Raw genomic sequence first — 23,092 nt, forward strand, 5'->3', positions numbered from 1 at the left:
TGATGCATCTCCATCCACCTCTTCCTCTGTGTCACTTTCCCCGGCAGCTACCACGCCCATGCATCATTCGCCTCATTTTACCAGCGGAGCTGCCAAATAGCCAATGTGGTGAGTGAAACTGATGCCAGTCCTGAGAGAGTCTCTTATGCTCAAGACTGCAACTGTAGAGGCTGCCCAACGGAGAACGCACCATTTGGCAGTTTTCCCCATCTGTCAGACGAGCACTGGACAGCTGTGGGAGCCTGGAGAACTCTGATATTGACAGTTGAGGGCCGTGGGAAGGAGAGAGAGCGAGAGAGAGAGCGAGAGAGAGAGAGAGAGAGAGGTTGCCGGGCCGTGCAAGGCAGCAGAAGAGCTCGAGGCAGCGAGGCAAACTGACGCGTACGCTAGACCCAAAAAGCCACAAGAGCTGAGAGAACCACGAGTACAATAAATGGGTTACCAATACCCCAGAGAGCTAAGTGAAGTATTGAGACAAAGAAACCCAAGGGAGCCAGATAGGCCCAATGGGGCCCAATAAAGAAAGCGAAGAACAGACATGAGGGGAGCCCGGAGGCAACCACAACCAGAATCTTGTGGGGGAGAAAAAAAACACAGTGGAGAGGTATCAGGGAAATATCCCTCCATCTAAATAACTTTGGACATTTTGTTTTTTCTGGAACGTAAAGACTTTTCTTTCGTTGTTGAACTTGGGGAAACTTGAGGAACTTTGATAAACTACCAAGAACTGCCAAGAACTGTGAAATAGGGAAAACTGTTCAATTGAGGGATCCGGAGTCAGGAGAGATTCCTGAAAGCCCTGGGAAATAATCTAGTATCCAAAACTGAGTGCAGGGCAATCCACCTAATTTTCTTTTAATTTTTGTCTAAGTGATAGAGCCAGTTTAGTGGATAGGTTTGGGCAGCGGAATATTTTCTGTTGATTATTGACAAGAAACTTAGCTTAGTTTGATAGGAAGGGTACTCCCCTTTAGCAATAAGGTTAGTCAGGCGTGTTCCTTTTAAGTTGAATAAAGTTACTTAGAAAGTATGTCCTTTGGTCTGAGCTCTTCTTCTGGCTTGTCACAATGCACAGACTCGTCAGTCACACGTGCACATACACACACAGGCAACACACTGTATTACAATCACATAAACGATACACGTGTACAAATTATTTTAGCAACTTGCCTGCTTTACACGTGGACAGCCATTCTCTGCGCTTGAATCTTTTGGGTGTGCGGGTGGGGCAGCAGCAGGAGGAAGGAACGGATTAAGCAGCACTGTGCATTCGTTTTATTAGAACGAAGGAGCTCATTGGAGTCTGCACTTTTTACAGTCTCACTTTCACGCAATGGACCCTAGTATGGCAGACAATCTGCTCAGAAGCAGTTGGAAATAAAAGAAAGACTTATGTCCTAATGTAATTTTGCTTCTTTCCGCCAGGCATACGTGTTTTCAATAGCTGCAAAATCTGGATGCAACCTAATGCAGCATGAAAGTGAAAAGACAATGCACCAAGAAAAAGGAAAACAAAACAGGGTTTCAAAGCATGTTTCTCGAAGCTCTACCATGTGTTCACAGTTCTAATGTCTTTTAAAAAATGACTGCTGTTAGAATAGAGATTCCAACAGGATATAAGCATCATGCTTGACCGAGCAGCTAGATTTCTTCTACATATTTATCTACAATAAACTGTCAGCGATTCAGCTCTCTATCGCCAGACCCAAAAATATTTTGGCACTAAATCGGCAGAGTTTGGGGTACTCAAAAGCAGCTGCTGATCACTGGGCAGAGACCATTATAGTTTCATAACTAAACACTGTTGAATCAGCACCGTCTGTGATCTTTGGCCCTTCCAGATGTTTTACACTACAACTTCCACCAGCCCTTGCAGCATAATCAATGGAATCCTAGAAAAAAAACATTTGGAGTGACAAAGATTGTCGACCCCTCGTAACTGCTTAATCTAAGACCCACTGGGCCTCATTTAGAGTATGGCGGTAAGGGGTTAACCACGCCGGTAAGGATGCCGGTGCCGTTGACCCCTTACCGCCGCAATCCGAGGTCCTTTAGCGGGTCCCGCTTAGCAGAATCCGCTAAAGGACCAGGGAGCTAATAACCGGCCTGTAATTAACGGGCCCGTTATTAGCTCCCTCCCCATTCCCATTGAGCCCTATGGCTCAAATGGGAATGGGGATGGCTTCCCTGAATGGGGACTTACCGGGTCCTCCAAGGTTGGAATGACCCGGTAAGTCCCCATTCAGGGAACCCGGACCCTGACCCGAGTTTGGAGGCAGCCATGCCGCAAATAATGGCTACCTCCAAACTCGTAATGAGGCCCACTGTCATCCAGTGTCCAGTAGGTTGAAGTGTATGAACATGAAAGAATGGAAAGGAGACATTCCCTAATGTCCAGTCAATGTGCAGTGCCTGCCTTTCTCATGCTGCCTGGCCACAATATCAACCTTTTATTATTTAGTATAATGTTAAATTCAGCCTCTGCAGTGATATTGTCACGAGAAGACATTACTTTACCTTGCATTCGAGACTGTATTGATTTTATTTCTTCACTGTGGTTTTTGTTAATCAAGCGAAGATTTTCATTCTCCATTTCAAGCTGACAAAAATAAAAATGTTAGTTTAATATTCCATTTCTGTACTGTGCTTTCAAATCAAATCACATTGCATGTACAGAGTAATAATTTGAAATAACTCGTAACAGTGCCTCAGATCTTAATTTTGAACCTTTAGAGTTACGCTGGCACTTGACAGCTTTGGCTGTTTTACCAACACTTCGTAAGTAATTTTTGCAAACTATTTTCTTTTTTATTACTGGACATTTTATGGCACCTACACACAAGTGTTTCCAGAGTTTCAAGTGTTATCACAAAAGCCAAAATTAGATTTTTGCACCAGGCCAGTGTTTGCCCTAGTACTAATAGGGAACTGTGCCAGCGCTAGGGCAAACATTTTCCTCGTGCAAAAAAGGATTGAAAGAACGAGGGCAATGTTTTACCCCCCATAAAGCTGCACATACACCGGGGCAAATTATGAAATACAAACCCTCAAAAGTTGCATTCTTGTACCCTTGGTACTCTACCTCACGTGACCCCACTCCTTATGTGGCTAAAGTAGGTGCATGGGAAGTAATATTCTGGCCGAGTGTGCTAGACAGGGAATTGCGATGGACTATGAGAGACTGTATGTGAGTAGGGGGAGGAGGAGTGGAAACGGCTTGTTCCCGGTAAACAAAGTGCTTTAGTGGCTTTCACATAGTCCTCTTCAACCTCGTTGTGAGTCATGTCCTAATGTGATGTGTACTTTGATTGTCTATAATCAATTATGTTCTATGGGTGACTGATTACAAACGTATATATAACTAATTGGTGACCGATCACCCGTTTAATTATAATGCCATCATGTCAGTGTTTATGGCTTCATGCAAATACATTTAAAATATTTGGTTGCTTGAAAAATACAATCAACAGTCAATCCTGTGCCTCCCCTACTACAGAGAAGCAGTGTTGAGCATTACATGCATTTACTATTATTCAAGAAAAGCTGTAACCAGACACAATCTGTTTCAGTTTCCCTTCTTAGTACTAGAGAATCTCTCTTTAGTATCTAGGACAAGTTTTGTATTAATCTCAAGCAGATTTAAAACCACAAGATGCATTGGTGTTGCTATTCCAGCCCACTTCTTGAAGGGTCTGCTTTCAGAAGCCTGTTTACCTTTCGAAATATAATTACTTTTTTGGCACAAGTTATTTTTCATGACCGATAAAAGTTAGGTATTATTTACCCTCCACTTAAAAAGACTTCACTACATTCATTTGGTTAAGTGAAACATTGGACCTATTGCCAGCCTTCCATTTTCTGGGAAGATGCTTAAGATACATGCCCATGTGGAGAAACAACTACAGCACTCATATCAATCTGGCTTTCGCCAATGTCATAGAACGTAGACAGCCACCTTTAGGTGGTTGATTTCATTCTTAGGGCAACTGATGGTGGAGGTGCATGCCTGGTCGTGCCCTTAGACCTCTCAGCAGCTTTTGATACAGTGGAATATGGGGCTCTACTAATATTTCGTCTGCATGTATTGGCCTGGGTGGGTGGTGGTAGAGTGTGGAATTGGTTTCAATCTTTTCAATCTGATAACTCAGTGTCCAGATGTGTCAATTTCTCTATACCCCTTTGCCCATGCATTGGGGTGGGCCTGAAAGATCCACTCTATCGCCTATTCTCTTTAATCTATACCTCGAGCCACTGAGAGGCCTGACTGCTGAATGTGCCATTAATATTCATCAGTACACAGATAGTACTCAGTTGTACATAAAATGAACAATTAGTGAGGTTGTGTATCACCTGAAGGGATGCCTGGGTACTATTGAGTCCTGGATAATGCAAATCTAAAATGTAATACAGCAAACTGTGCAGTAACTAGGTGCTCGCCCATAGGGCATAGGGCTAGGGCAGTGCCCCCCTTAATTTGTTTAACCCGCAAGTCCTCCTTTAGAAAACAAGCATCAAAAATGTATTTGCCTCATAATAATGCAAATATAGTACTTGCAAAAAAACTAAAAACATTGACATTCTTTGAAAATGCAAAGACTGGTGATGTACCGTATTCCCTGCATGCACAGCACTTTACATGGGTGAAGACTGGTGCATACAACGCCCATGCCTTCACTCATTTACAGCTATGTGAATTGTTTGGGGGAGAGAAAGAGAGAGAGAAAGAGAGTGTGTGTGTGTGTGTGTCTGTGTGTGTGTGTGTGTGTGTGTGTGTGTGTGTGTGTGTGTGTGTGTGTGTTTTGCATGACTGCTTGTGTGAAAGGTGTGATTGTGTATATGAGGGCCTGATTGAGAGTTTCATGTGAAATAAGAAAGTTTTAATCCGTTATGGAAAGACACTTTTCTCATTTGCTCCTTATTCTGTGCTTAGCTATACAGATCAAAAGATAGAGCAAATAAATTGTGACCCCATCACGGAATTACCACTTTTTCTTATTTTACATGGAGCTTGAAATCAGGCCTTGAATGTGTGTCTCTGTAAGTGTTCTGATGGGTGTTGTGGGAATGATTAAATTAAGCTGTATGGTTTTGTGACTGCTTGTGTGAATGTGTACAGGAATGTATGCATTTGAATGTGTATATAAATGGTGTGAATACGAATATGGATGTGTGCATATGAACGGTGCCAATGTGTATATGAATGCATGAATCTGAATGTCTATATATATGGTGTGAATGTGTGTAGGAATATGAATGTGTATATCTGGGGAAGTGTTCTGGACGGTGCCAGTTAAATGATTGAGAGATGTGTGTTTGTGTAGGCTCGGAGGGTCATTGGTATAGAGCAATACCAAGGTAAGGAAATATGTTATTGCTGGCTGCATGCTGTGCACGCAGTCAGCAAGAACATGTTTTATTATGGCATTTCTTTTTGGAGATCTATGGTAAAGTAAACCTGCTAACTTATTACGTGTCCAGAATGGCATATGTTGCTGCAGCCAGTCTTGTTGTGATTTATTTCTTCTTTGTGAGAGAAACCTGAAGATGTTTCACCCGCTAGTCCCCTGGGGATCTATCATCTAGGTGGCCAGGACACGGCCATCACTTTTGGATCCAGTTCCTGGGAGGTGGACAGTGCGCGAGGATCATCTGGGAGAGGGGTCCTCGGGAGTGGAAGTGGAACACCGGATGGCGAGATGCAACATCCCCTTCCCTGTAACACCTTTAGGCCATCCTACCGGGTAGGATACTTAGGAACTCAACCCCGCCCCCCGTTTCCAACACAAACACTTTCTCACAGACAGATCACTGTGAGAGAAAACGGACTAAAACCCGAGCCATTTACCTGACATGTCCCAATACGATGGTCAGGCAGGGTCAGACAATTACTGATCATTACACACACCTGACTTCCATCACACTTCCCCTCACGGATAAAAGGTCGAGCACGAAAGCACACCCTGAGCGAGGCAAAGCTCACGAGGAAGCAGCAGTTCCAGGATGGCAGTTTAATACAAGAAGAAAGACGGCAAGACCGAAGAGGGTTGCAAGGAGGGAAGTGCCCTTGACCTTTTCAGAGAGAGACTGTTACTTTCATGAACCTTCGAGAATAAGAAATCTAAGACCTGGAATCAAAGCTGAAGAAACCTGCATTGTGTGTTGGAGGTACCTGGGGCTCTCCCACGCCGATAATCAAGGCGGGGAGGATCGTTTGCCACCGTGGTACTGACCTTGGCTCCTACAACAAAGCAGCGTCAGTGAAGCCAGCATAGCCGGTGAGTTGAGGAGACCGATATCAGACCAGTCTTTGTTGGAGCCACGATTGCAAGCAGCAACATTGTATAGTGAAGATTAAAGAGAACAGTGTATAAAGCATATGTGGCAAGCAACACAAACATGATTAAACAGCAGATGAGTGTTTGAACTTTGAAGCCAAGATACAATACCGTAGACGGAGTGGTCAGAACCACGTGGGTGCTGATTCAAAAGTCTCTTTTAGGTATCCGACTGAGAGGTGGCAAATGTTACAAGAAAAGAAACTGTGAAATCGAAGTGGTCATGCAACGGGTCAAGCAAAACCCCAGACACCTTTGAAAGTCTTCGAAATTAACAATATAAAGAAAGTAAAGTAAATGAAGTTGGTCTGAGCCCAGCGGACGGAGATCAGCTAAGAGCTTTTTGGTAAAGCAAGTTTGTTTTAAGAATTTTCATGTGAAATTGAAATTGGTCCGAACCATGCTGAGGGAGACTAATTGTGTTAAAAAGGATCTCAGAGGGAGACCACTAGGGGGTGCAGAAAGCAATGGCTGCCTGAAGGTTGGCTCTCCTCACCGAAGGAACGAGAGAGATGAAACAGAGTGTATCCCAACCCTGCTAAAGCACAAAAATTAAAGGCTAGGTTGCTGATGAAGTGAAATAAAGGAAAAGCGACAATTAACAAGTCCAGAATCAAAGGCGAGCCGGTGATTCAGCGTAGCTACCATCCCCCTCTGTGGCCGAGATGGAGGCTGCAGGGGTGCCAAACCGCTCTGGAGTGGGGGAGGCGCTTGGCGGTGAGACTAGGCGGCTCCCGAAAACGCACCACTGGTAGGCCACACAGCCTCGCCAGGGAGGCGCCATGCATGAGGCAGTCAAAGTGAGACACTGGTCCCGAAATGGTGCCTGACCAAGAGAGCAAGGGAGGAGGTGCACGGCGATGATGCCGGGACCTGCAGCAGAGCCCAGGAGCAGGGGAGACAGCCTCTACGTGCTGGTGAACAGGTGCAAAGACCTCCCACCCCACAACAGCAGGAAGGAAGAAAGGGCTGGCAGGTACCCGATCATGCCATACCTGCGGCGTGAAGGAATAAACTGAATCAGGTCGGTGAGCCCAGGTGGGAACCAGAGGAGAGACGCACTGGTAGGACCCACGAAACAGTGATCCAGGTGGGACCCCGCGTTACGTCTGAGGTGCAAGAGGTGAGGAGGCCTCGCTGCCCAGACCAAGAGCGAAGCCCACGCAGGGGAAAGGCGGAGGGTCCTGTGAGCAAGTCACGCTCCCTCTGTATCTCTTAAGGGCCATGGGTCCACAACAACATGGACAGGTATGGGAGGCATCCACTAGGTGCCCCCCACCTTCGGATCAGAAAGTGACCCCGATCCTCAGGAGAGACACACAGGGAAGGCGGGCAGAACCTACCTCCCCAATAAAAAAGAAATAGAGCAGGGGGAGTGGTTGGACATCACCACGGGCAGACGGAAAGTGGCAAAGGCAGGGGAAAGGAGTGGGAAGAACCTCCCCCCAGGGCGAAAAGGAGGGTGCATAAATCCAGACCTTAGTGCTACACAACCATGGAAACGCAGGCGACCGAGTAAACAGCAGCCAAGGAAGAGAGCTAGCATCCCCATGGGGTTGGAACTGGAGTTGTTGCTTGTCCAGCACGGGGCCTCCGGACACACAATCCTGTAATGAGATCAGGAGAGCATGGAACAGCGCTCGGCCGACAAACAAAGGTGGCTGCCCCCCACTAGGAACCAAGCAGAGACTGATTGGAGTGGGCTTAAAATAGAGGATGGGGAAGCATCTCGAGTCGGACCCCATATAAGTGCACATAGAAGGTCTGAGAGAGGATAGACCTCTGGAGCTGGCACGGCACGAACACCCGGGGAAGGGGAGTTCAGCTGCAAAAAAGCAAAACAAAACAAAATCTCCTGGTAAGGGGGATCCCAAAGAAAATTCCCTGAAGCCTGCCGACACGTAAGGTAGACAACAGCACGTAATAAGAGTGACCCCCCAGAGAAAAGATGCGGACTGACACTAAAAGCCACAAGGGTCACACAGCATAACACCATCATAGGGGTGAGAGAGGAGAAAAGAGGGCCGAAGCATTGCCCTCCCTCAAGAGGTGTGGATTGGCTACAACAGTATAGGAGGCACAGAAAGTAAACGACACATCTACTAAGGAGGATATAGAGGGGATAAAGGCAGAAATTAGAGGCCTGTGCTCAGATATGCAAACATTCAAAGCAGAGCTACGAGGGAAAGTGGAGAAGATAGAAGTTAAGTGGAAGATCTGCAGCATATTCAAGTCAATGTGGATCTCATAGAAATGAAATTGAATGCTAGAATGACTGACGTTGAGCTAAGAGAAGAAGAGCTTACCCTCAAAATGGACGACCTGGTGAACACAGAGAGGAGATCGAACATAAGAGTGATCGGTCTGGAGGAGACAGAGGGAGAGAACCCGGTCCAGGTTGAAACCAAAGTGCAGGATACAATCAACCTCCTCTTTCAGGCAGAGGGAGGGAAAACTGTACAGATTGAGAGAGCTCACAAAGAGGGGAAAGCCTTCAGTGGAGGACCACGATACATAGTGTTGAAATTTCAGCAATATAAGGAGAAAGTGGAGGTCCTCCTCAGGGCAAAGCAGGCACAAGACTTTCACTCTGGGGCACAGAAAGGAATGTAGACCTCTCACGGCATGGCTCACCGAACAAGGAATTCGTTATAGGTGGGGGTACCCCTTCGCAGTGGCGTTTGAGTTCAAGGGTGAAGACCACAGCGTCACCACACCGGAAAAAGCAAAACAGGTGTTAAAGCACCTAATGGAGACCGCAGATACGAGGGGCCCAAAAGGCCTGGAAGTGGCCCACTGATGAAGGATTCACCTAATAGAAGCTCAACCTCAGAGGCGGAAGAGGAGAAAAGCAGGAAGGAAATACGTATAATTGAGCTCCCCATCCCCATTGAAGCCGCCATGAACTAAAAAGAGGGATCTAAGCAATGGTGCGAAAAAGCTGTAAAAGCAACAGAGGGAAGAGTAAGGGAACACTTAATGGTCCCCCAGGTGAGGGAGATTTGCAACCTAGTGGTCCTCAGTTCTAATAGGGGGTCTCAACTTCAGGAAACGTGGCCAGGGTTCACGGTCGCGGTCACAGTTTTGGTACTTGTGTTGTTATTTGTAAAAGGGGGGTGAGACAGACAAGGCCACATTCAAAAGAGTCATATGGAAGGGGCGCATGCAGAGGAGGCTGGGGAACTGGGCGAAAGAGGTCTTGAGACCAATAACCCTACCTAGTGCTGGAGGATAGAACAAGACCAACAATAGGGTGCGCCCCCCTAAAAGTGGGTACATTAAACCTCAAGGGGCTGAATTCCCACACCAAAAGGTCTCTGGTAGCGAGGTAATTTGGAAAGGCCGTGCTTGATGCGCTCTTTATCCAAGAGACCAGATTGAAAGCAGGGGAGGAGAGGGCACTAAGGGGAAGAGGGGTGGCACAAACATATTGGGCCTCCTCCAAACACAAGAAAGGGGGGGGTAGGACTAGTGCTACACAAGGGAATTCGACTGACGAGCCCCAAGGTCCTCATGTTGAGGGAAGGTAGGCTCCTACTGGTCCAAGGATGCTGGGAGGGGATTGGGATTAACCTAGCAGGTGCATACACCCCTAATCAAGGACAAGGCACATTCAATGATGAAGCCCTAGCCACTATTGTGGCGAGAAGTAATGGGCTCCAATAATAGGGAGAGACTTCAACAAATTGGCGGACCCACAAAAGGATAGGCAAACGACAAGGGTGGAACTTAAGGGTCCAACCCAGGCAGGGGGGGGGGGTTACAGATTTAAGAAGAGCCTCCTGGACGTCTGCAGATCACAGCACCCAGACAAGACGGGATATGCATTCAGATACAACATCCATGACACCTTTACCAGAATCGATTATTTACTGATCAATAGGGAGCACCAGTCTCGAATAAGGGACCGCACGATCCAAGCAGTGGGACCATGGCTATGGACATGAAGGGGATAGCGAGGCAGGATTCTCAGTGGTGTTGTAATAACTACCTCTGGCGAGACAAACTCTTTGCAGAGGGGCTCAAAGCGGCGACTGAGGAATACTTTTTGATTAACGATAACGAGGCGGTGGGTCCCATAACACTATGGGAGGAAGGAAAAGTCACATGGAGGGGAATCCTGATGAGGGAAGGAGCAAGGCAGAAAAGGGAACACAGGCTACAGGAGGAACAATTGAGGCTTGAGATCTCGAACCTTGAGGAAAAGCTTCACGTGCAAGGGGCATATCGGGAGGAACACCTTAAAACGCTGAAACAAAAAAGGGAAGACCTAGAAGCATTGGGTGTAGGGGACACAATACAAAAAATTACATTTTTAAAGCAAAAATGTTATGAAAAGGGGAACAAGGCAGACAAGATGCTAGCTGCCAGATTGAGAACCCAGGGGGCTGAGAGGTGGGTGGAGAGATTTAAAAAAAAGAAAGGTGCCTGGGCCACATCCCAGGCGGAAATAGCCGATCAATTTGCCAAATATTATGAAAACCTTTACACCACTGAGGGCTCCAGGGAAGAAGCAGAGATTGCTGAATATATTGCCAAGACAGGGCTAACACGCTGTTAGGGAGAATTCTCTCTTTAGGCTGAATTTCCTAACCTAGTGAGTCCCCCAGCAGCTTTGCTGGATTTCTGGAGTTTGTTTTTTTTCTCCTGCCAAGAGTGAGACTCTTTTCCTCCCACTCTTGGACATGATTAATGGTATTCCTTTGACTGGTAATGTGTTTTATGGGCTACGGGGTCCTTTACTCCATAGGGTCTCATGTGTTTTTCCTATGTGTGTTACACAGCACCCTCCGTGCAGTAACACAGGGGTGTCATAGTGACACCCCACCGTAGACTCCATACCCTGGGACTGACTACTGTCTCCCAGGGCATGTAAAGTCAGCATTGGCTTTACTAGTCCCAACATATTAACAGAAACCAGTACAAACCATCATATTGTGGACCTACTGGTCAGGGCAATTCGATTGCCCCGGGGTCTGTTAGTCGAGGGGGCACGTCTCCGTCCCCCCTGATCGAGTTTTGGCTGGTGGCAGTGGAAACTACTTTTTATATTCGACCGCGAATATTTTCCAATGGGATTTTCCCATTGTTCGAGGCTACCAACTTTAATTATTTGATTCTCATAGCCTCGAACATACCGCCGGGTTATTTAATTATTATTAAATTCTCCGGTTGGTATTTTTTTGCCAAGACTCGATTCTAAAATGGCGTTTGTGTTCTCTTCTGTGACTCCAACCCAAGTCGAGCCCTTTGTTCCACTTTTTTAGTGGGCTTCTCCACAGAAGCCTCCAAAAGTGGTGCCACTCTGTCTGGGTACCACAGGGGGTGTAGGAGGGGGTTTAGGCACCCTGGACCGAGTTACCTTGGTAACTCAGGTCGCACTCTTGTGTGATTGGCCCAAGTGGTGAGCCGGCCGGCTCACCACTTAGCATGTTTGAGTGACAGCTAGGCTCAGTGAATGGGGGTTTTCTGCATAAAAGCAGGGCTTTGGGGACTGGAACTTCAGAAGTCGCCACAGGACCTGAGAATCCGACGAGGGAGAAGCTGAGCCGACCTACCACGACGACACCACCGGTGGAGCCCTGCAGAACCGACTCACCACTTCCCGACGACAGGGAAGATCTCCCGGCTGGCGAGGCTTCTTCCCCTGACTCGTGGGCACAACCAGTTTTCCTTTCTTTCTTCGCACCCCAGCCCAGTTTGTGGTCGAACTGCCCGAGATAAGCACCCCGGCAACCGGATAGCCATTCACCACTGAAACGCGAATCACTGCACCGTTCCTTGTACCTGAGAAACTCCGCGGCTGGTTAATTCCCTGGCAGTGCAACAGACTCCTGTCTTCCTTCACGACGAGATCCTCTCTTCCCCCGGACGAAGCACCGACTTGCACCCGCTGCCAGGAACAACTGCCCCCGCTGGAGCGTTCTCACCACTTTAAGGTACCGTGTCCACCAGGCCTCCCTTTCTAAAGATTGCTACAAGGTAATAATAACTCCTTAACCTTCTGGACTGGGCTGGCCGCCTTGACCCTCTAACTGGTCCCTTTCTGTGGTCCAACTCCTTTTTGAACCTTTACAAGACCTTTGTGCACTGCAACCGTGTGACCTTGGACACATTTTGTTTGGATCCTCTGAAAGTGGATCCGGCCTCTTGAACTCTAACTTCACGGTTTTACTTTGCCTTCCTCCCTTGTTGTGTTTTTCAAAAAGTGTTGGGATCTGTTTCAATTTGTTCTCTGCTTTTCTCTCCCTTTTTAAAACGAACTATTAGAGTGCCATCTACGTTAAGCGCTCACCGCTGTCTGAAAATAAGTGGGGCTCTACTTAAGACGTGTCTAATATTCTTTTAAGGGAGTGTATATCTTTTAGTGACCATGTTTTTGAATTGCTTACTATTAGTGCCTGTGTGTTTTTCTAGATGTGGTTTTAAATAAATAATTATATCTCTTTTACACCAAGCCCTGGTCAGTGTTTACTTGTTCTATTGTGTTCTCTTGACCTATTGTGAATACTCTGTATACTGCCTAACTCTTCTTGAGGGAAGTCTGACTGCTCAGCCACAGCTACCAAGTGAATCTGTGTGGTACAGACTGCTACCAAGTGGGTTTACTGCCAAACACCTGTAGTCCTAAATCTTTTGCAGTGGTCCCAGAGGGAACTGCACAGGTTTCTGCCTAACACACGCCTCTCTCAGGCGGAGCGGTCCTCCTGGCCTCTCCAATTTCTGCCAAGGAAGTAAAGGCAGCAATAAATATGCTCCCCCCGGGATGGGTTCCAGGGGAGGACGGATACACAATGGGTTTCTATAAACAATTTGCAGGGACACTGGTCCCCCATATGAAAAAATGATTTAACCACATACAAGATCCTGGACAGGCCCAACCATCCTTCACAAAAGCGCAATTGATAGTCATCCCCAAGCCAGGATAAGACCCTGCTTGCTGCAAGTCGTATCGCCCAATATCCCTCCTCAACACAGACGCAAAGATCTACACAAGGGTCCTGGGCACGCGCATGGACGGCATCATGCCCGGCCTGATCCACCCATACAAGGTGGGGTTTATTAAGGGGAGGAAAGGGGCAGACGCTATGCGAAAAACACTAGACATCATGGAACACTCCGCGGGGTTAGGGGAAGGTCAGGCCCTGCTCAGTTTGGACTCAGAAAAAAGGCATTTGATTGGGTGGAGTGGGACTTTCTCTGGACCATTCTCAAGAACATGGAATTTGAAGAGAGGTTTATAAAAAGGGATCCAAGCACTATATAAAGACCCAAAGGGAAGGGTGCTGGTCAATGGCAAAGCATCAAGTGAATTTGAGTATAAATCGGCCATGTTCGCTGACGACATGCTCTTATACCTGGCCAACCCCTCAGACGCCATACCCAGAGTCTTCTAATCCATACAAGAATACGGCAAGTTGGCAGGGCTGAAAGTCAACATGGAGAAATCAACCCTCTTCCCTTACAACTCACTGATTAACCCCACCAAAGCATGCCAAACCACTGAGGGAATACCAGTTGCCCAGCAGATATTAAAATATTTGGGCATCAACGTTACAAGAGAAACGAAAGACCTATACGAGACTAATCTCCCAGCCCTAATGATGGAACTAACCGCGGACATGACCAGAGGGGCAAACATCAATGCAATCAAGATGGTGATCCTACCTAAGGTTCTTTACCAATATCAGATGTTCCAAATAGACATTCTGCACAGTCATTTCTCGGAACTTAAAGCCAAACTCAACCGATTCTTGTGGCTGGGGAAGAAGCAGCGAATAGCCTAAAACACCTTAACGAAAGAAAAGGAGGAGGGGGAAGCAGGCCTCCCAGACTGCTACACATACCATAGGGCCACCCAATTCAGGGCCCTGGTGCTGCACCTGCGAGTGGACAGAAGTAAGCAGTGGGTGGCAATCGAAAACCATCTACTGCACCCTTTAACACTAGGGGAATGGCTACGGGACCAAAGTCGGTATTTCCAGCCAAAATCGTCAACCATCGGGTGGTAGGCCTGCTCTTACAACTCGGGTGGAGCAAAGGAGAGATGAAAAGCCTCACGACCTGGCCTTCACTGATGAGCCACATATGGTTGCCACCCCCCCCCCCCATTAGAAATGAGATACAAGACCCACAGCGCTTCCAGGGATGGTTCGAAGCAGGCCTAGAAAGGGTGGGGCAACTGATAAAAGGAGACTCATATCTCTCTCCAGGAATTGGAGGATGGCTTGCAGCTCAAGCCCTTAGGAGCGTTCCAATTCCTGCAATTGAAAGGAGTCCTGATGGCCTCGAAATGGAAGAGCAAAGTGCTGAGGGAACTTACACCTCTAGAAAAGACCCTGAGTGAAGCCGCCTCGTCAAAGGGCCTCATCTACCGGCTATACAAGATCCTCCTATGCAACCAAAGAAAATCAGATGAGGCCATCAAGAGAAAGTGGGAGAAAGATCTGGGCTCCCTGATGAACGAGGACCTCTGGAAACGCATTCGCAAGTTGGCCCTTAAAATCTCAATTTTCGGTGCAACATAAACGGCACGGTCTAAAACCTCTGCACAGATGGCATTATGATCCCATGCCTCTCTCCAAAAAGTTTAGGGAAGCAAGCTCCTGCTGCTGGGGGGGATGCAGGGATTAAGCAGATTACTGGCACATGGTGAAGGCATTTTGGAAAGAGGTCCTGGATCAAAAAGATAGATGGGGTGGCATGCAACTGCGACCCAGAATGAGTGCTATTCGGGCTGGAAGAACAGGAGGGCCGATGGATTCGGCTCCCACATTTGCCACACTTTCTGTTACTAGGAGCCAGGGTGTGCCTCGTGATAAACTGGAAATCTGAGCCTGGCTGAGGGGGATCCGGGGTGAACCGTGAGTCACCTGAGAAAGAATATCGTATGAACATTGTATGAAGAGGATCTGAGCCCGGATGAGGGGGATCCGGGGTGAATGGTAAATCGCCTAAGAAAGTGAGTACTTGTAAAATCTAAAAGGGGAAAATAACTTAATTTATTTGTTGCATCAGGCTCTTTGAAGGAAGAGACAGAGAAAGACAAAGATACTTGGGCACAGAAGGCCCTGATGCTAATAATTGAACTGTAAACTCGTGCTAGAGAAGCCAGAGACTGTACTAAGCTCGAGTGAACCGCCTTATCCCATGCTGAAAACATGGGGAAGGGAGGCCAACAGCCGGAACATCATGACATATCATTTTTGGGAACACGTCTTTCTTTTCATAACATTGTTTCCCACACTATTTGTATTTAGAGGTAAGGATCAGCAATTGGTTTATTAGTATAGGCCCTTTTATTTTGACAAGACACCACTAGGACTGAGTTATTATTCGATGGTCATAGCTTGCTCTCATCTGTAGATTTAGGATTAGATAGGCGTTTTCCAACCCTTTTTTGAAGCTCAATAAACACCCTTGAACTGTGGTCACTTGTGTCTGTCTTACTGTTGATACCATGCGTTCCTTACATTTGACACAGCATTTTGTTTCTGGGCATCAGTGGTAAAACAAGCATGGTAAGTGTTATAACGTGCCTAGGCTGGTTTGCTTTCATGCAGAAACTTTAGACTTTTTTTTTCATTTTGGCATGGCATTTTTAATGGCAAAGTCAACAGTGGTATATTTTTATGAGGGGATACGGTCATTATATGCAGAGCAAACATGAGTATGTTTTTTAAATGGGAATACTGGCCCATATTGGTGTGGCATGCATGGAAATGTATGGCCAAAGCCAGGCTGAATCTGCTTTTATAGTAGCATATATTGTGGGGGAAGGCATCATAAAAATGCGTTGGTAAATGCTCCCTTGCACTGTCAGTGACTTTAATCTATTGATTTTTTCATGAGTTACCCTGCACAACTGACTGCAAGCTGTCACCCACCTTCCTTGGTTTGGGCTCCCCTTACCATGCTTGGTCGCTCTTGCGGATTGGTGGGAAATATTTATGCACCTCCAATTAAATAATCCACCAGCTGTAATTGAGAAGATTGTATTTGTCCTATTTTAGTTTCTCCTGCCTTCTCAGCAGGTTTTTGGCTTGATAAAAAATTGTCCATTCAAGCTCCTGTTACGAAAATAAAGCTTAACTGGCGCAATATCAGAGAGCTTTATAGCGCCAAATTAAACCATACTATCCTCTGTTCTTAATGTTTTTTGAGTTGTGCGATCATTGATGTTCTCCCATAATGATTGAGGTAATGCACTGGTTATGGGGATCTCATCCACCCAGACCAAACAGGCTTCATCCCCGGACGCAGCACCTTGGACAACATCAGACGCACCTTAGATATCATCGAGACGGCCAATAGAACTCGAGGAGAACTAGTGGTAGCCTCGCTCGATGCACACAAGGCGTTTGACATGCTGGACTGGGGTTACATGAGGGAGACACAGCGCCACTACGGAGTGGGCCCGAAATTCCTGAAATGGACGATGGCAATCTATCAGCACCCCACCACAACCCTTAGAATCAATGGTACCATGTCCCCCAGAATCAAAATTACGAGAGGCACGTGCCAAGGCTGCCCCCTGTCGCCTCTCATTTTCGCCCTGTCAATGGAACCGTTCACCTCCACGATCTGACAGAGCCCCGTAATCCAAGGAGTTAAGTTCAAGAACGACACCTACAAAGCAGCCCTATATGGTGACAACGTGTTGCTAACACTAACGCATCCAAGCATATCCCTAGCAGCGCTATGGGAAGAGCTGAATAGCTTTAAAGCAGCCTCCGGGTTCTCGATGAACCTCACGAAGTCCGCAGCATTGGGCATTAACATTCCGAAAGCAACGCTGGATTCCCTATCGGCCTACCTCCCAATCCCATGGGCCAGATCCCACCTAAATTACCTAGGCGTCCGCCTACCGAAGCTAGCAGAGCGCACCTACAAACTAAACTTCCCGCCCCTGCTAGGGATAGGTATATATCATACAGTAAAAGACGAATATAGGCAAAATACAGTTAGAACGGTTCGGAAACTGGAAAATAGCATGAAGTTCTGGGCGAAACTCCCCTTGGCAATGATGGGACGGGGGGCGATGCTCAAGATGGTGGCATTGCCCAGACTGTTGCATTGTTTCGTGAACGTCCCATACTCCATACCCCGGCAATTCTTTACTAAGATGGAAAGCATATGCAGGGAATTCCTATGGCACGGGATGAGGAACAGGGTAGCCCTATGGAAACTCCAAAACCCGCATGAGAAAGGAGGCATCAAATCACCTAACTGGGAAGTATATTATGTAGCGAGCCAGTTGCAACATGTAGCCAAATGGCTCTCTGCGGAGTCCACCTTAGAACATAAGCTGCATCAAGGTGATTGCACCCCATACTTTTTGAGAGAAATTATATGGTTACCCAAGAGGGAGGTGAGAGGCCACCCGGGGATGTTGGGTCTTGGGTGGGGGATGTGGCAGAGGGCATGCCGGTTGATGGACAAGCCGGCCCTGTGCTCGCCGCAAATCCCACTGGTTACAATGACGGGAACAGATGTGCAACTTAGGTTAATGATTAGGAAGTATTGGGAACCGGTGGGAATAGCAACATTGGGGGATGTGTGGCAAGAGGGGAAAATACTGGAATTTGAGGAGCTGGTGGAACAAACAGGGTTGAGTACTGGGCAATATATTACATACCATGGGATGGTGCAACGAATTAAAGATACCTGGTCCGAAGTGGAACTCGCAGAGGAACCGGACACCACATTAGATGTGATATATGATATAGCGGAAGGTGGGCATGAAACGTCTAGAGTGTACGAGATGATGATGACTCAAGTGGCCAAGGAGGTGACGCCACTTAGACTGGCCTGGCAGGAGGAAGTAGGAGATGTGATGAGTGACGGGATGTGGGAAAGGGCTCAGGGGTATCATAAGACAGTGTCGAGAAATGCTAGGCTGCATGCAACAAATACAGTTGTATATAATGCACAGAGCATATCTGACGCCACTGAAGGTAGCTAAATTTAAGAATGCTGGAAGCCAGGTGTGTCCCAAATGCAATGAGGAAAACGCAGGAATGGTGCATATGTTCTGGGCATGTCAACAGATAGCGGAATATTGGAGAGATATAGCACAGAAAATGGAAGACAAGGGAATCCGCATGAAGGTGGATACAGCGTGGGCTTGTTTGTTGGGAGGGTTCCCCAGACCGCGGAAGCTTAAACATGTGAGCAAATAGAAAGATCTGGCATATGTATCGGCGAAGAGAAGGATTGCAATGGGATGGAAAGCGTGCCACAAGCCCAAAGTGGAGACGTGGTGGAGGGACTTGCAGAAGTGGGAGGAGGCAGAAACAGTGGCATGGCAGGAAGCATGCAAAGGGGACATAGAAGGTGAAGCCGGAGCCCTAGAGGGTTGGAGACAGCTAATAACAGAGCTATTGTATGATGGACCAAGTGATGATGATTCAATAAGCATGGCGGGAGAGGTCTGACAATGAGGTGGAGACTAACAATGGGAGAAAGTAGGCTTGGGTGGGGGGAGGGACAGGAAATACAGTTGGTGAAAAAGTAACAATGTATGTGTATCTACGAGCAAGATATGTAACCACTGTAAGATGAGTTGGGTTTGTTATTTGAATAAAATCAATAAAAATTGTTTAAAAAAAAAGAAAAAGCATGTGGATTTAGATAGCCTTATATTAAAGTTGATGCCTCATGTTGATCCTTCTTGGCTAGCAGCAATATATACATTAGCCACCAATACCTACTGTGGGAAGGTTATGATAAATAAAAGTCTGATTCATTGTTTGAGCTGAAAGAAACACCTTGAATAACTTTATTTATTTTTGGGGCCAATGTTAGATTGCTGTCCATTTATATGCCTGCATTTGTGATAGAGTTGCTTGAAGCCGGTGGAGAACCGGATCAGTTGGTCATAAAGTTGAAGTTCACTTGCTGGGCTGTGGTCCACAAAGCAGTGTGTTGGTTGAATTGAATTTCAAATTGTACATATTACTCCATCTCGGGATACTGGACATGTAGCAAGTCAAATGTACAATGTGGCTATCTTGGAAATTATCCACCTTTCATATTATCCCAGTGTCGTTTGCATGTATTAAAACATTGCAAACCAAAGGATTAAAGTAATTTTCTCTGCAGTTGAAGATAGTGTTTGCACATCATTGGCAACAGGGCAGTCCCCTGTCTAACCCTACCTGAGATATTGTTAGTTTGGGATTCAAAACGATCAAGCTTTAATAACTGTGTGCAATCAAACAGCTACAACTGAATACATTTCAATGCCACCATGGTAATGCCAAGACATAATACCAACCCAGACAAATGCTGTGGACAACCGTATGAAAGGGTACCGATAAAGCTAGTAAAATCAGGGCACTGTATGAATTCTATTTCTGCCCTTCAGAAGATAGCAATATCTGTTCATAACAGCATCCTTAAGGTGGCATCTTAGGACAGGGCTATCAGAACCTTCTATTAAGTGAGAATTTAAATAAGCTTTTGCAGCATATTACTGGCAAACAATATCCCCTCTACATAATATTTGTTCTCCTTTTGGATATCTGTTTTTTGTATAATTTTGCTGTCTTTTAAAAATTTACTATAGTTTTTGATTTGAAAATAAACCTTTTTCTTCCCCAAAAAAAAAAAAAACTTCCCGCCCCTGCTGAAGGTCCTACAGTCGGACATGTCCCGCTGGCAGGATCAAGAGATATCCTGGTTGGGGAGGATCACGGCACTTAAAATGAACTTGGTCTCCAGACTGCTCTACCACTGCCAAGCTCTCCCAGTAGCAATTCCCAAAAAAGCCAAACAGAAACTACAAGCAAATATGCTAAAATGTGTTTGGGGGGGCAAGAAGCCCCGGGTGACCAGGAAAGTCTTACTCAGGAGCCCTGGGTCCAGAGGCCTGGGAGTCCCCAAAGTCGAAAGGTACTGCTTAGCCGCCCAGCTCTCGGTGGCATTCACGTGGCTGCCGGGCAATAACAAACCCAGCTGGCTAAAGCTGGAGGAGGACTGGAGCCAATACCCACTAGGATCCCTCCCACACATCACATGGCCTAAGCATCTCCCGAACGCCGGGCCCCTCTCGACTACGAGGAACATGATAAGCAGCTGGAAACAGGCGGCAAGGAGGTGGAACTGCAGGGGCACGGTGGGTCCACTCTCTCCGGTCTGGGAGTGCCCGGACTTCACCCCAGGTCAAGGGCAAAACGCCTTCTCCAAGTAGACGGCGGGTGGCCTGAAGCATGTAGCAGACTTCTACGAAGGGGACTCCCTACTCACCTTCGAGGACTGCAAGAGGAAATTCCAGGTACCGGAGGGCAAGAGGTTCTGCTACGCCCAACTCCGACATTGGCTGTCACACGACTCAATGAGGACACATGGGCATAGAGAATTTACAGCACTGGAGCGCACACTTACGGCAACCCCACCCAGGGGGAAGATCTCGACCCTGTACAGGCTGCTGGACAGAGCAGACCCCGAATCCAAGGAGCCCTACATGAAACAGTGGGAGAGGCTTCAAGGCCGAGAACTAGACAGGACTAGCTGGGAGCGCATCTGGACGAGAACCCACAGGACTTCTAAATGTGTGACGAATAAAGAGGGAGCCATCAAGGTTTGCTACAGGTGGTACATGACGCCGGAAATCCTTCACAAATGCAACCCCACCATCCTGCCGCACTGTTGGAGGGCTGTGCGGACACAGGAACGCTGTTCCACCTCCTATAGTCGTGCCCGAAAGCGGAAAGGTTTTGGAGGGAGGTCTTGGAGCAGATCCGACATATCACAGGCCTATCGATACAGTGGGATCCGGGAATAGTCCTACTGGGAGATACAGGCGAAGGACACTCCCGATGACTGGCAATCTGGCAGACCTCTGCACGCATCTACTGACTGCAGCCAAGATCTCAATCTCCAAGCTGTGGAAACTTCCGGAGGCCCAGCGATCCCTGTGTGGTGGGTAAAGTGCTGGGACATTGCTGCAGCTGAGAAAATCACTGCAATCCACCTGGGCAACCAAAACAAGTTCCACAGCACCTGGGACCCATTCTTCCGAGGAATAGCCAGACAGCCCCCATCCCTCCGATGGCTGACGAAAATGGACTAACAGCCTAGTGACCCACCGATCTGTGGACGCGGCTGTCCAATCTACCGCAATCACTGAACTTGTACCCTGTAACTTTGACCTGAGACTGCAGCGACCCCTTCCCCGGTCCACCACGGGGTACCCCCCCTATACCTCTTTCCTTTTTCTTGTTCTTGTTTACCTCAGTTGAGGTCATGTTGATTTTCGTCATGTTGCACTCTAATAGCATGTCATAAAGATGAATTAAGCTTTTGCGGTTACAATACAATAAAATGAAGCATGGGAGAAGTGTTGTGTGGAGATGGTCTTGAACAACAGGAATGAAAACCAATGCTGTGCTTCACGCATGATAATATTATTTACACATCTTTATTTTACGTGTAATTGCAGTTTTAATATTAAAAGTGGTGAAACATCATCGGTCAGACTGTACCTCATGTAATTTGACCATGACCCAATCTTTGATTTTTGCGGCTTTCTCTTCTATTGTCTTTGCTTCTTGTAGTCGTATTTGCTTCTGAAATTAGAGGACACAGATTTTAAGCAATGCTTCAACATGGAGTCACAAATGTACATCATTCTACTGGAAAGAACAGAGGTACCTTCCTATACTGAATTTGCAGCACAACTGACCAATACAGGAAGAAAATCACCAGGAAAACGAGTAGCCTGTACATCTGTCTGCTACAGTGTCATCAGAGACTGCAAACGAAATCATGCTGGAAAAGGGAAAGCGGCTTACAAGGGTTTTTAAAGCTTTTCATCTGAGTTAACCAGTCCCCGGGGGGAAACATGGGTCAGGATTAGTCCCTAAAGTCTGGTGAGCACCGGAGCCAATGGAGGAGGGAGTAAGGCAGAATCAGGAAGAGCAAAGTACATAAGAAGAGTGTCAGAAAGGCAGAATGTTTGTTGTATAAGTGAGGTCAGGAGGCATGAAGGTAGACCGGGAGACCAGATGGAGGGCGAATGGCGGAATAGGCTGATGAGAAGCTGGTGGCTGATATTGGTGCACAAGGGCAGTTGAAGTATTGGTACAAAGAGAGAGAGAGAGTCAAGCAGTGAATGAGAGAGTGTTTGGGGGAATGAGGGTAATGGTAGCAATGAGGAAAGATTGGGAAACAGGAGAGAGGGTTATAGTAGAGTGAGTGGCTGCTGGGGTAAAGTAAGGATAGTGAGAGGGGTGAGAGGGGAAGGGTGCAAGACAGAAGTGAAGGGGTTTGTGAGAATAGCGTGAGCAAGTGTATTAGAAGGGTGAGAGGGGCACCATATCCATGGGAGGGTGAGCCCGGCACCATATCCCTGAGAAGGGAATCGGGTGAGACGAGAAGACAGAAAATGGGCGAGTAATGAGGGGGTGGGACTAGCAGAGTGAGGAGGGGTGAGAGTATAGGAGCAGGGACAGCAGAGAGCAAGAGTGTGGAACATTAAAGGGACAGGAGAGTAGGATGGGAGGTGAGAAGGGAGAGTGAGAGGGGTTATTGGAGTACAGTAGGAGAGGGGACTAGTAAGACCAGGGAGAGGAGAGAAATGGAGTGAGTGAGAGAATGGACCAGTGTGTGTTACTGGCACAGGCCTAGTATCACCAAAGTCCTCACCCTTTAGGCTCTCACTGATAGCAAGATTTGCCATTAGATAGTAGGGGTTACCGATTTTTAGTTGGAAATCACACTGGGGGCTCAAAGCCTGGGCTAGTGTGAAGGTA

The 23,092-nt window shown here is 47.1% G+C and overlaps 1 protein-coding gene across 1 annotated transcript in view; it reads right to left on the bottom strand.

The window, feature by feature from the left end:
- PLEKHH2 (pleckstrin homology, MyTH4 and FERM domain containing H2) overlaps positions 1 to 23,092 on the bottom strand; it is a 1,974,292-nt gene that overhangs the window by 1,484,906 nt on the left and 466,294 nt on the right. The window contains exons 4-5 of the mRNA XM_069608462.1: positions 21,824 to 21,907; positions 2,518 to 2,599 (exon numbers count right to left, since the gene is read on the bottom strand). Coding sequence (XP_069464563.1) covers positions 2,518 to 2,599; positions 21,824 to 21,907 — 166 coding nt within the window. The remainder of the gene's footprint in view (positions 1 to 2,517; positions 2,600 to 21,823; positions 21,908 to 23,092) is intronic.

Source organism: Ambystoma mexicanum, chromosome 4q (genome assembly GCF_040938575.1).
Source record: "Ambystoma mexicanum isolate Mex_15411 chromosome 4q, UKY_AmexF1_1, whole genome shotgun sequence".
Taxonomy (NCBI): Eukaryota; Metazoa; Chordata; class Amphibia; order Caudata; family Ambystomatidae; genus Ambystoma; species Ambystoma mexicanum.